At 36.6% G+C, this 14,157-nt stretch overlaps 1 protein-coding gene across 7 annotated transcripts in view; it reads left to right on the top strand.

Annotated features, from left to right (window-relative positions):
* Positions 1 to 234: 234 nt before the first annotated feature.
* Positions 235 to 14,157, top strand: part of EXOC1 (exocyst complex component 1) — a 60,134-nt gene continuing 46,211 nt past the window's right edge. For 3 of the 7 annotated variants that reach the window (XM_020975298.2, XM_020975296.2, XM_020975295.2), the window contains exons 1-5: positions 236 to 368; positions 4,980 to 5,113; positions 5,497 to 5,627; positions 9,187 to 9,346; positions 12,729 to 12,749. In XM_020975298.2, coding sequence (XP_020830957.1) covers positions 4,990 to 5,113; positions 5,497 to 5,627; positions 9,187 to 9,346; positions 12,729 to 12,749 — 436 coding nt within the window. In that variant the 5' untranslated portion in view covers positions 236 to 368; positions 4,980 to 4,989. Of the gene's footprint in view, positions 369 to 4,979; positions 5,114 to 5,496; positions 5,628 to 9,186; positions 9,347 to 12,728; positions 12,750 to 14,157 lie in introns of all 7 variants that reach the window. The other 4 variants (XM_020975297.2, XM_020975294.2, XM_020975293.2 and 1 more) reach the window with 3 other exon arrangements.

The raw sequence follows: 14,157 nt of genomic DNA, 5'->3' as shown, positions 1-14,157 counted from the left end.
CAGTTCAAGGTCGGGCCTTCCAGCTACGTCGGGTTTCCACTCTCAGACCCCGCCCCCCCTCCCGGGTCTCCCATCCTTGTTCCCTTGTCTGTCCGTATCTGTGTGTCCGAGCCGGGGTCTCCGTCTCCCTCCCCCTCTCCCTCTCCCTCTCCCTCTCCCTCTGCCACTCCCTCTCCCACTCCCTCTCCGGTTCCTTCTTCCGGCGCGGCTCCCAATCACGTGACCGGATGTAGGAAGTGGGCGGGCCGGAGCTCATGCAGCGCTTCCTTGGTAGACGGAGCCTGAGGGTCACGGAGCGCCAGCGGTAACTGCCGTGTCCTGGCCCCTGCCCGGTCCCCTCACGGAGGAGCCTGCCCGGCGCACCACGGGTAAGGGGGAAGCTGGGGCTGCAGCGCGTGCGCGGTGGCTCCAGGAAGGGCCACGGTCGCACCTCGGTGCCGCTCCTGTCTCCGGGAGACGCGGTAGTCCCCTCCCCGGCGTCGCCCCAGCCCTGTCACCCGCACAGGCCCCGAGGGGAGCGGTCTGGCCGCGCCTTCTCTCCCCCGGCTCCCTGCGGAGCAGCTCCTGCTCTGCTTGGGCCTGCACCACGGCTTAGCTTCAGGCCCAGGATAATAATAATTTCTGTTGTTCAGGCTCTGCGTGACCCCATTCAGGGTTTTCTTGGTAAAGATACGGAGTGGTTTGCCATTTTCTTCTCCTGCTCATTTTACGGATGAGGAAACTGAGGCAAACAGGGTTAAGTGACAGTGGTCAGGGTCACAGAACTAGTAGGTGTCCAACGCCAGAGTTGAACTCGGGAAGATGAGTCGTCCTGACTCCAGGCCCATCCCGGCACTCTGTCCGCTGCCACCTGTCCACCCCAACAACAATAACCGTGTGCCAGGCACTGTGCTAAGCATTTTCCAATTACTACCTAATTTGATCCTCGACGTTATTATCCCCATTTTACCGATGAGGAAACTGAGGCAGAGGTGAAGCAACATGCATAACTAGTAAGTGTCGAAGGCCATAGTTAACTTCCTGACTCCAGCGCTTTATCCACTGCCTCACATACCCGTTTCTCATACCTCCGGAGTCCTCTTTTTCTACCGATCCAGGTAGTTCTTTATCTGGGATCAGTGGACACCCTCCCCCAACAGGATCTGTGAATCAGCTTTAGGGGGACCTTGAATTTGGATGTGGGGAAAAACAAAATGAAACAAAAACATATCTTTATTTTCACTAACCTCCAACTGAAAATTAGCATTTCCTTCGATTATATATTTTTCAAATAAATTATGGGGAAGTTATACATAGGATTCACCAGATTGCCAAAGATGTGCATACAAAAAGGGGTTAAGAATTCCTTCTCTAGAGCATATCTGTGTTTTCCCTTATGTGAATGCACCCTGCACAGAAGTCCTTTGAGCATTCAGTTCTCCTCTCTTCCAGAAATGCCATAAGCAAATAAGGAATCATGCAAGGTTCCCCTAAACGTGCCCTGGCAAAATGGTGTGTGGTGGCTAGCACTCTGGATAGGAGTCCAGAACTGTGAGTTCTAGCCTGGCGCTGTTGCTATCTCACAGCAAGTATAATTGATCTTGGATGGGTCACTTGGCCTCTCAGAGACCCCAGTTTCCTCATGTTTGAAAGGGGGGAGTTAGATTCTCTATGGCTCTAGCTAGAAACTTTTGTTATATTGCCAGAGTTGAGCTATTCCAGAGGCCAACTGGGTATTTTTACCTATAGGGTAATTTGTACTTTTCCCATTTTTCCAGCTGGGTAGAGAAGAGTAGGAAAACATTTTATTGTTTCAATTGCATATCCTCTGTGAGGTCTATTATGTTTTCTCATTTGTTTCATTACTAATTAGAATCACTAATTATTAGAGGTAGAAGGCACCCGAGAGTTCATCTAGTACAAACCACTTATTTTACAAAAGAGAAAAACTATAATTCAGAGTTTGTAAGTTACGTTGAAGTAGTGGGCAGTCAGGTCTAGAATAGAGATCTCCTTATAACATTCCTGCTAATATGCCATGTTGGCTATGGGGAAACCTGTTAGCCTCCTTGCCGTTATTTACTTTATTATTCAAGTCAACAAGTATTTTTTGATAGTGTTCCATGTGCCCAGCACTGTACAAGGCTACGTATAAGTACCTTTGTGACTGTGGGCAAGTCACTTCATTTCTCTGGGCCTATTTCTTCTTATTTCTAAGATCCCTTCTTGCTATAAATCTGTGGTCCTAAATACTAGACAGTTTCTGCCTTCAGAGAATCTTAGGATGTAATTGAGGAGTTAAGACAAATACAAATGAAATAAATAGAGAAAAATACTTAAAGGATACTTAGTTTCAGTAGTGGCAGGCATTAGTTCTTACAGGACAGACTACAACTTCTCTGTCATAGCAGTGGTTTTGAAGTACTGTAGATAAAAAAACGGTATGTGGTGGCTGACTTGTCTAATTCAGGGTCTCCATACTTAGCTATGCTAGTCTTCAGATGACAGAAATACAGAAGTGTAAGTATAACCAGGCCTACACTTAATGTCTTTCCAGATTAGGGCCTGCCAGAGTTTGCAGTCTACCATGATGGAGAGCCTAGAGTCACCCCTGTGCCATGATGAGGTATCAGATTAAGATTTTAGTGGAAAGAGCAATATGATTAAGTGTCTGATTGTACAGTACATTAAATACTAGAGAGCTCTAAGGGAAAATTCTATATTGGCTGGAATAGTTCTAACTGATGTTGGGCAGGCCAGGAAGCATCTCTGGCCCTTAGTTTCCTTATCTGTAAAAAGAGTTGGACTGGGTGACATCTAAGGGCCTTCTTGCATCAAATCTTTGATTTATGATCCATTTGGGCTTGGCTTCAGGGAAGAGCTTTGATTCTAGTTGGATTTTGAAGAATGGTTAGAATTTGGGGCAGCTAGGTGGTTCAGTGGATAGAGTACTGGACCTGGAGTCAGGAGTACCTGGGTTCAAATCCAGCCTCAGACACATAACATTTACTAGCTCTGTGACTCTGGGCAAGTCACTTAACCCCACTTGCCCCCACCAAAAAAACAAACAAACAAAAGGAATGGTTAGAATTTGAATAGATGGTTGGAATAGGGAATGAATGAATAAGTATTTAATATGTGAAAAGCACTAAGCAATTTTTTAAGCATTGTGCTAAAGCAATGGGGATACAAATAGAAAAGTAAAACAGCCCCTGTTTTCAAGGAACTTGTATTCAATGGGAGAGACAACATATGTAGATTTTTAGCAGTATCAGATGAAAAGATACCATGATCCTTAGGGTGAAGTGGCAAAGCAGGTGGTAATGCCTCTTTAATGGTATTTCCATTGATAAAATCATGTCATTTTCTGATGTTGAGCCACGGACTTTGGTGGCAAGAGCTTTTCTTTTCTGGGCTTTTAAAAGATATGGCCTAGTGCACCTACAGGAGCAGTTGTCAAACTGCATCTCCACAGGGATGGCTTTCCAGAATGAAGGTTGTGGTCATTAGGCAGGAAGTATTGCTATTTCCAAGCTTTTGGGTTCAGGGTCCTGGGTGTCTCCACCGGGGTCTGAGGGGAGGTGGTAGTTCAATGTAGTAATGGTGGTTTAGCTTGCCTGGCACATGCCTCTTATCTCTCCTTCAGGGTGTTGCATTGCTGTGTACATAAGGCATGTCAGATTGTAGGTGGTTTTAAATGTCTAGATAAGAGTTCAAATTTGCTCCTGTAATGAATGGGAAACCACTGAAGGTTGAGCAAAAGAGTGATGTGATGAAAGTTGTGTCTTAAGACAGCATATATTACTATTGCAGTAAGAATGGAAAGGGCAGGTCAAGATCAGAATAATAACTGATAATCCAGTTTGCCTGGAGTTTAAATAGTATGAAATTAGACTGGAAGAATAGGTCGGGGTAGGGTTTTGTTGTTGTTTGTTTTTTAAAGCCTTGGATGCTGTAACATCACCACCACCAATTTTATTCTATAGGCAATAGGGAGCCACTTAAGACTGAGCAAGGGAGTGACAGGAACAGACTTGTGCATTAAGATTCCTTTGGAAGTTGTGTGAAGGATAAATTTGAGACAGGAAGACCAATTGGAAAGATATTAGAATAGTATAGACAAAAGGCAATGATGGCCTGGATTAGGATAGCGGAAGTGCAAAAAAGTAGAGGAATTTGAGAATTTCTGAGATAAAATCACCAGGACTTGGCAGTTGGCTGAATATGGAAGATTTAATCAAAGAGAATTTCAACATTTTGAGGATAGTGGTACCATCCACAGAGATAGGGACTTCGAAGATCTCTCCAACTCTAACCAGTTTTAAGGCTTTGAAGCCCCCAGTTAAGTGACAGCTTCTCAGTCTTTGGTAAAGTTTGTGATTGGGACTGCTCAGTGAGATGGGTAATATCAGCTCTCAGGAAACTGAAACATGGATGGGCAGAGGACCCTGAGTCAGTGGGAAAGCCAATAAATTATGGCTCTGCTTCTTCCCAATGAAATGGGAAGAAATGGAGCAAGCAGTTTCCAAGGCCAGAGGTGCCATTATCTTGTAATTAGGACAGTGAAGCCCAATTGGAATTATAAAGGTTTGGTAGGGTTCTTTAGACCCTATTTTGAAAAGCAGTGATCTAATCCTACTTCATGTCATTCAAAGATTTTTTTTAACATTTTAGTCATCTGCTTACATAGCTAGAAAAACTTGTTTTTTTTAAAAATCATATAAAATGGCAACTTTGAAAAAATAAGAATAAGTTTGAATAAGGATAGTATTTTAGAGTAGCTGTCGATATTATGAAATACTGTTATAAAACACTTTCTCTGTTTTGACTTTTAACTGCTGTTTGACATCTTGTAATGATATCTGTATAAAAACATTTTTCTAAATTTTCCATTGGGCATTCATAGTATTTTTTTCTTCAATGAGAAAACTAAATGGTAAAGTTTAGTTTAAAGTGATTCATTGGTATGCTGTACAGTATTCATATTCTGAATTTTTCAGCTAAGAAAAAATGACTGCAATCAAGCATGCATTACAAAGAGATATTTTCACACCAAATGATGAACGTTTACTGAGCATCGTGAATGTCTGCAAAGCAGGGAAAAAGAAGAAAAACTGTTTTTTGTGTGCCACAGGTGGGTATTTCAGTTTACAGAAGATATTCCTTTGATGTCATATCTTTTCTGCGAGGGAAATTTATTCTTCATATTAAACCTCATTTTCAGTTGAATTTTTAAAGTTGCAGCTGCAACCAATTAATTTCCCATTAGTTTGCATAAAAGAAAATGTTCATTTCATAGGTTTAAATACAAAGATATAGAAGTATTCAGAAGGCAACGGTATAAGTTTAAATTCTTGATTACAAAGTAAAAATTTCAGAAAGTACATCTTACCCTGCAATTCAAAAATGTGTACTATCTCCTTGACATAAAGAGATGACTTGGGCGATACATATGTTAGAAAGATATCAGGCCAAAAAATATTTCTAATTAAAGTACTTATGTATTTTGCTCAACAGTGACAACTGAACGCCCAGTACAGGTGAATGTGGTGAAAGTGAAGAAATCTGATAAGGGAGACTTCTACAAAAGACAGATTGCATGGGCCCTTCGAGATCTTGCTGTGGTGGATGCCAAAGATGCCATTAAAGTATGTCTTTTATTCTTAGGACTTTGACCTGGGCTTGCTTATGAAATGCCATTTACTTTATAAAAAAATTTTATGTCTTCAAGGCTTATCTAAGCTTGTCTTTTCTGTGGCTACTGGCCCATGGGAACTAAGAATAATTGTTTTAAAAAAACATTCATTCTTCCTTCTCTTTTGCCTCACCACTGCTACTAACAATTATTAACTGCTGTTTGACTTATGCTATAGTTGGGCTTTTTAAATATTTTTAAAAAATAATTTGCTTTAATAATTTAATTTTCCCCAAAATTATTTTCTAGTCTAATTTGTTAGTAAATCTTTTTTATTTGATATTTTTCTTTCCTTCCCTTTGACCTCCTATCTTCTTTTCATTCTACTATGTATGCTGTGTTATCCTTTATTCCAAAAGATTTGGCTTTTTCCCATTTCCTAAGGCTACTGTGGCTATAATCCTGATATACAGCAAAATTCATATAAACTAAAGCAAATGTACTCTTCGTATTCCCAGTGCTTAAAACAGTTCCTGGGAAATAATCAGCACGTAGTAAATACTTGTTGACTAATTTATTCATATATTTTTATTAACTGTGTAGTGTTTAAAATTTTACATTATTGTATACATTATGCTAATGTAACAGTATGACATTTCTGGTAATGATGTTATATTAACGTTGTTACTATAAGAGAGAATGTCATGTTGTTAATGTAATGTGTGAATGTTTTTTTTTTTCTCAGTGGTTTTGGTATAATGTGGGACTACACAACTATGTAACATATAATATTTGCACTCAGAGTCATGTATGATTCACCAGGATGACTAAATGGCAGTTAATGAGAAAATAGTGTCAAGTTATTTGAATTCAGTTCAATTTGATAAATATTTATTAAATGCCTACTGTGCAACTTACTGTCAGGCAAAATGTATTAATTAAAACATGGTTTCTGTCTACTTGTAATTTACAATCCTGTCTGCTAGATAGGCTGATTTAATTGAAGTCACTGATTTTCTTTTTCCCTAAAGGGAAGGAAGAGAAATTAATCTTTTTATATTATTATCTTTGTGTTAAGATTCACTTTTTGAGGGGAAGCAATTGGGATTAAGTGACTTGCCCAAGGTCACACAGCTAGTAAGTATCTGAGGCTGGATTCGAACTCAGGTCCATGGTGCTCTGTCAACTATACCACCCAGCTGCCCTGAATTCAAATTTTTCAAAAGCAAAACATGCAAAAATAAAAATTTCATCGTGGTGGCATTTTAATTGAATAATTAGACTCAAGACAAAAAGTACAAGTATTTAGCAACCTATAATTCATATGTTCCCCATCTCAAATCTAATAAAAGGAGAAAGCATGGTGTAGAAATAGGGCCATTCTATCAGCAGGAATCAAGTGCTACCTCTGAAACATATTAGCTTGTGACTGTGATCAAATTACTTAACATCTCCCTGAATCCTAGGCAACTCACTGAGACTGAGTTACAGACAGTTTGGCAGTTTGTATCACCGGAGGGAGTTTCCACACTAGGAGTTCCTTATTGGTTCAGATTTTTTTTAAAAAATCATGTGCCTCTTAATATAAATCACTCTTTTTATGGGGTGACATCAAGGTTTAGATAAATTTAGTCCTTGCTACAAACATATGTTGAAAAAAATTGCAGAAGAATAAACAGTTTATAAAACAGATGAAATATAATGCAAATAGAGATGGACCTTTATTATCCTGGCAAATGTCTCTGAGGAACTGAGCACTGAGAAAAGGTTACAAGCTGACAAGTAAGGTACAAGAAGAGGGTGAGACCCATGTGTTTCAGAAGGATGTGTTTTGCATGTTTCTTAACTTGGGAAAATGCCATTCATCTGCATGCTTCCCAGGAAAACACAAAGATCTTTTCAGGAGGGTTTAGGAAAAGAATAGAAATGGGATTTTTAAAAATTGTTGTTTTATATATATTTTTTAAAAAATCTAAAAAGAATATGAGGCAAGTGCCAGGGGTAGGCTTTAGTTTTTATGGTTTTCTGTTTAGGTCCTTCTCAGAAACACACGACCCACTTTTATTAAAAAGTCATATGAATTCCTAAACTATTTTTGCTTCAGTAGTTGTGTACTTTGTAACCTCATTGACTTGCACAATTCATTCATGTTGCTGAATGCCTATTTAAATGCTTCCTCACAGCTGGCATCTCACTGCTACTGCTCACTGCTTAAGGGATTTTTTTTTCTTTTTATGGAGATACCCTGTGCATTCTGTGTGTATGTATATAAAATATACATAGCCATTTGGTATCACAATTGATCTGTTGAGTATTGCAGCTGGAACACTCAGCTTTTTTATGGTATTATGGGAAATATTCCCAGTAAAGCTGTCATTTCCCATAAAGTTTTGTTTCAGTTGCCAAATATTCTTACATTTTGCCAGCCCTAATGTGAGTATCTTTTCATTGGTAGTATAGATTTTTAATTTTTGTGACTGACTATTAAGCTTTATCTCTTTATTAATCTACAGATAGCTATTATGTGAATGTTGTTGTATGAAATCGTATCCTATCTCTGATACATCATAGTTATGTCTATTAAAAGCCTGATATAATATATATTTGTTTTGAAAAGGCACATTTAATCCTTTTTATGCAACGTAAGTATTTTAAAAAGTTTCCTCTGTATTTGTTACCTTTCTACTTCATAAAGACTTAAAGAAATAACATTTTCAAAAATCTTTGAGCTTTTAAAAATGTAAAACACTATATGTGTTCATACGTTTTTGTTTCATCTAATTCTCAGCAAGCACTTTATTGGTGGAAGAAATATTAAAGACAGAGATTACCAGCTGGCTATTCTAGTTGCACCTCATGGAGTGTCTGTACTTTAATGGAGCCACCAGAAGTCTGAGGTTTGGTGTTCAGTGTACTGACCTCCAAGGTCCTTCCCAACTCCATATCTGTGATCCTATAAATGCCCAGACCCAGACAGATAGATAAACATATATATGTATTTTTATGTCTATAGCACCTTACCAGCTGGAAAACTACAGAAATAAGTATTATTTTCCTTCTCCCTCAAAAGAAACTAGCACTCGACAAACAGGTTTTGGTGATCCAAATTAGCTTTTATATAACCAGAGGAGCAATAATCTTACACTTTGGAGAAAAGAGATGGCCTGATTATAGGGATTGAAGAAGTGGTTTCTCTTTTCCCAGTGTCCACCCTTAATATTAATTTGTGGGTTTAAGCTGTATAAAAGGTAAACTATTTGGAGTAGCACGAGTTATTCAATAGTTAACCCACAACTTTGAACTAAAAATTGAACTCTTCATTTCCCATATGTTCTATATGACAGCTTTTTCATTGTTTTAATTCAGTATCTCTTCTGAGCTATTAACATCAATAAATCACTTCTTTAGTTTTAAAATACGATTAATAAGAGCACTTCTTGCTTAAAATATTATTTTAGTTTTCTTCTTATTTATCTTTCTTTAAAATATTATTATTCTTCTCAGTTATCCATATAGCATAGTGAAAAAGTTAATGATCACAAATGCTTTTTTCCATTTGTGTTTATTTGCAGGAGAATCCTGAATTTGATTTACATTTTGAAAAAATATACAAGTGGGTTGCCAGCAGCACTGCAGAAAAGAATGCATTTATTTCCTGTATTTGGAAATTGAATCAGAGATATCTTCGAAAGAAAATTGATTTCGTCAATGTTAGTTCACAACTTTTAGAAGGTAAAAGTCCAATTAACATTTATGTATAAAAACAAATGAATTATAAATATGTATTTTTGCTTTAACTATTTAAATTAATTAAGAAACTGATTTAAGTTAGGTAGTAGATTTCCTGTGTTCAACATGTGTTTCCAGAATAGTAACTCTGTGGACAAAGTATTCAAATTGTTTAATTAGGTAGCATAAAAGTCTTAATGTAATTAAAATTTAAAGATATACAAAGGAAATTTTACTTCTAAAAATCTTTTATATTAAGAAATAGTGGGAGAAAACAGCATAGCCTTAAGGGTGTAAGTTTGAATTGTGTTCTTTATCTCAATTGAAGAAAGTAGTTGAAATAAATTACTATAAAGATGAACAAAGAGCTAACATTTGATAATAGTCTATTGCTCCCTCCCCACCCTCCCCATAAATTGCATTAAAAGTGGAAATTGGTAACTTCATACTGCATTCATACTCACTGGATTCTGTCCCTTTCTTTTGAATTCTACTTTTTCACCATTCCTTCTCTGTAATCTCTATGAATTTTTTTTCACCTGTAGTAAACTTTCACTTGGCCATTTATTGGCTGCTTTTTAGTTAGTGAGGTAGAAATGGGCTATGGATTTATGGCACATGATGCCTTAGTTTTGAGTGAAAATTTAAGGGGTCCAACAAGTGGGAGTGGGAGAAAATGAGTTTGAGTCATCTTTCCTAGGAGTCCAATATGGGGCGAAAAGTTAATCTTAAATCTTGAATACCAACCCTCATTTTACAGATGAAGAAACAGGCCCGGGAAAGTTATGTAATTTGCCTGAGGCCACACAGTGAATTAATGTCAGATTAAAATTTTTCCATCTCTTCTAATTTCAAGTCCAGAGCTCCTTCCACTGTCCCATATATCTCTTCTTCATTGTAGAAGCTAGCAGCTCTCTTGAATGTGTTTTACTGGTTATAAAAAAGTGTTTTAAATTGTGGCATGAAAACTTTCAAGTTTTTTCTCACATTGAACATTAAATGGAGCTCTTTATACTATAGGAATGGAAAAGTTGTCTTCTAATATATCATTTAAAGAAACTTAAAATTAACATTTCACTTTTCAATGTGGACTTAATGTCTTATCACAGTATATGTTTCTTGTTTGTTCCTTAAATTCAATAGGTACATAGATGATATGCTCCATAGAACAGTGGTTCTCAGACGTTTTCAATTCTTGTAACACCTGCCTTACAGTCTTAACAGAACAATCGGGAAGAGTGCTATTGATTTTAATAGGACATTGTAATGGTTCCAATTCTCATTAAAATCATAACCAAACCATGCCAGAAACAAAAGTTAAGACATCATAAATATTAACACCACAAGAGACAAGCCTAAAGAATACCTAGAGGACTATATGGACATATTTTGAGAATCATTCATTCATCAGCCTTATATAGAAATTTCTATTTTAGTTGAGTTCAGGGTGTAGCTTTCAACTCCCTAAATGTCTGTGTGCTTGATATGATGTGAGTACAAATCTTGTGATGTTTCATTTCCTTTAATTAATACCTGGGTAATACAGACAGTTTACATAAATTCACATTACACAAATTCAACTTTAGATAAAGAATTCTGAAAGAAATCCTCATTCCAAAAAAACCACCTTTGTTAACTTTACCATACAGTACTGTGCTCTGTCTCCATTCCTGCCTGGCTTGGCATTCCTTGACCTCTCACTCTACTCCCTCTGCTCCCCCTTCCCTTCCCCCCCCAAAAAAAACTTGTCCAAGTGAAAGCAGAACCAACACACTGAGAGACTGAAGAGACTGCTGCCACTGCGTGGTGGGGGGCATTGGCTTGAGACCTCAAGGTGTTGAGAGAGGAGACTTTTGCTCTGCTCAGCCCACCCACCCATGTGACCTGTCCCCACGTGTCTTCTATTAGTGCTTGGGTACTTTGTGTCTGTCCCTAGCCCCTGCATGTTGCCCATTCTCTCCTGTCTCTGTCCATGTCAGGCCCCAACATATTCTCTACCCTGCCTTCAACCCTACATGTTCCTCCTCCTGCTCTTGCTTCTTTGCCCCATGTGTCTTTGAACCTTGTACCAGCCCCCTTACTCCACAGTACTCTACTTCCATCCTCCGTCCCTTCCTCTTTCCCCATGTGGGCAAATTCGTATTATGTAAAAATCACTTTACCTAGAGGTCTGCTGAATGGTCCACTTACATAAAGCAAGAACTACAGTTCATTTTTGATTTTGGTAAGTCTTCTTTAAGAAAACTCTCTACTCTTTGCAACATTGTGATAACTAGATGATCTTTATAACTGTTTTTTTAAAATTATTATTTTTATTGATGTTTTGTGTTAACAGTGTGGTAATTTCCCAAACTGTACTTCCCCTCACTGAACTCTCTATTTTAACAAGGAAGAACAGTTTAGCAAAATGGAACAACAGATTATATCTGACAGTGTTATGTTAACCCACATAATTTCCTAGGTCTCTGTGAGAAGAAGGTTAAGTGTTTCATCATCTATTCTCTGAGTCCAGGATTGTTCATTGCAACTAACATGAGTTAGCCTGCTTTTAAAAACTGTCACTACTTTTTTCCATAATTGTTTTAGAGCTAACTTGTCATTAAGATAGATGAGTCTTAATGCACTTCATGTATCAACACTAATGAAATTACATAAATTGTTTTTCTTTGGAGAAATTATACAAAAGATTCATGCTGAGGAATTGTGGCTTCCCAGGAATATAAGATTTTGAAATAGGGATTTGTTAAGAGAGGAAGTCATTGAAGTTTTCCTGTTGTTTTTTGAACTATGCATTTATTCTTTATTCAATTAAATAAAATATTTTTACTTGAGTCCTTAAAATCTAGCCTTATCCAATACCAATTGTGTTCATTTAATTGCCTCACCCTTAGTCTTTCTAATACAACTGGAATCTTTTGTGACTAACCCATTGTCAAGTAGTTATATGTAAAGCATTTATTCTTTATGTGAAAATAGCTGGGCAAGACTCCAAAATAACATAAATTATTTATTTCTTAGATTTTTCCTCCTAAGAACAAGAAATCCCATATTTTTATAAATCTATTAAGAAACAACAATCAGAGAAGTAAAAGGAAAATAATGGTCAATTTCTGACTATATTTATGTTTTTGTATAGGACTTATATTATTTCCAAAAATAATTTGAATTGGCCAGAACACTGAGAAGAGTTTTTGACCTTTCCATTCCTTTAGTAATCTACCCTTATGATTGAATATTAAATTGTCTTTTGAAACATTATGTTACCATGAAGTTCAAATGAGTGCAGTATTTTAAAAAAATACACATTAAACCTGTATACTTTGCCACTCAGCTAATATTCTTTGCTTACTTTCCTCTGCTTCTTTCATACCTTTTTATTCTCCAGAACTGCCTAAAGTTACAGAAGGTGCGTAACACCTTTTCTTATTCTTCTGTATAATTTTAACTATTTACCATTTGATGTTATGTACTGTTGGTTATATATTTTATGAAGTTGTATGTTGGGACAAGGTCATTGCTGCAAAATCCATAGTGCAACATAATTAATGACAGTATTTTCATCATTGGCTTCTAAAGTATTGTTTCTTAGGAAAGAAAAGACTGCTTTAACAATAATTAATCTTATCATCTTAAGAATTTGTTAAAATGCCTGTTTGTATAAAGTACTGTCTAGAATGATTTAGGCAGTCCTCATCCCTAGGTACTTATCAGTCACATAACAGTTTAATTTTCCATTATAAAGTTAAGATGATCTCAGTAAAATAACTCCCTGTTCAGAATATATCAAATCACATTTACCTAGTGATTTCTATAACGATTTATGGCAGAAGCCTTAGCTTTTATGTAGAATTCACTTAATTTGTCCTCATTTTGAGCACTTAAATCTTGTGTTGTTTTATGTCTGTTTTTGTTTTGGGGTTTGTTTTTTGTTGGAGTTTTTTTTGTTTGTTTTGGTCTGTCTTGTTGGTCAATAATAAGCGCATACCATGTATCAGAGGTCTTACTTACCCAGATGTACTTCTCATACAAATTAGCAATTTATATCTGAATAATATTAGGGTCACTCAGAGCTTTTTATTTAAATTGGAAGCTACCCATCAAATATGCAGAAATGAAATACTCTGGTTTTTAACCTTTAAAAATCCCCCATTCCTTTCCTATCATGATCTTAATATACTTATAAAATTAACTAGAAACAATGATTTCCAAGTATCTAGGTTCCCTCAAATATTTTAACTGATATCATTATTCAGAAAGTATCCCAAACTTTTTTATTACAAAACACTGAGGACATCTATTTACATTTTGAAAATTTCTCAAATTCATGTTATTGTTACTCTTCTTGTCTAGAAAGTAATTGTGGAAATTTCTTCAGCAGATCCATAGACATTTTAAAAGTGTATGTAAAATGCCATTTAAATATGTAAAGTTCATTTACCATGTTCAAAGCCTAAGATACACTGCAAGAGATTGGTACTATAGTAAATCTCTCAGTTCTTATTTAATATTATTTCAAAAAGTAGGCTAAGATACTTTTTGTATGTTCAGAATTTACGGTCAATGTTTTTAATTAAGGAGTAGTAACTATCTGAGGTAAGAAAATGGGGTTCAGATTTCAGCTATGGCTTTGAATGTCATGATTAAAACATGTAATATTTATAAATTAGTAGCTTTGGTTTTGTGGGTTTTTTTATTTGTATCTTTTTACATAGTGCTTCATCTCCATAGGATATAAAGTGTTTTACAAAAATAATGTTATTTTGGTTTGCTTCTATGGACTCTGAATTATTCTTTTCTTTTTTTTTTTATACTAC

Source organism: Phascolarctos cinereus, unplaced genomic scaffold (assembly GCF_003287225.1).
Source record: "Phascolarctos cinereus isolate Bilbo 61053 unplaced genomic scaffold, phaCin_HiC Scaffold_9;HRSCAF=440, whole genome shotgun sequence".
Lineage (NCBI taxonomy): Eukaryota > Metazoa > Chordata > Mammalia > Diprotodontia > Phascolarctidae > Phascolarctos > Phascolarctos cinereus.
This window is presented reverse-complemented; position numbering and strand designations above follow the sequence as displayed.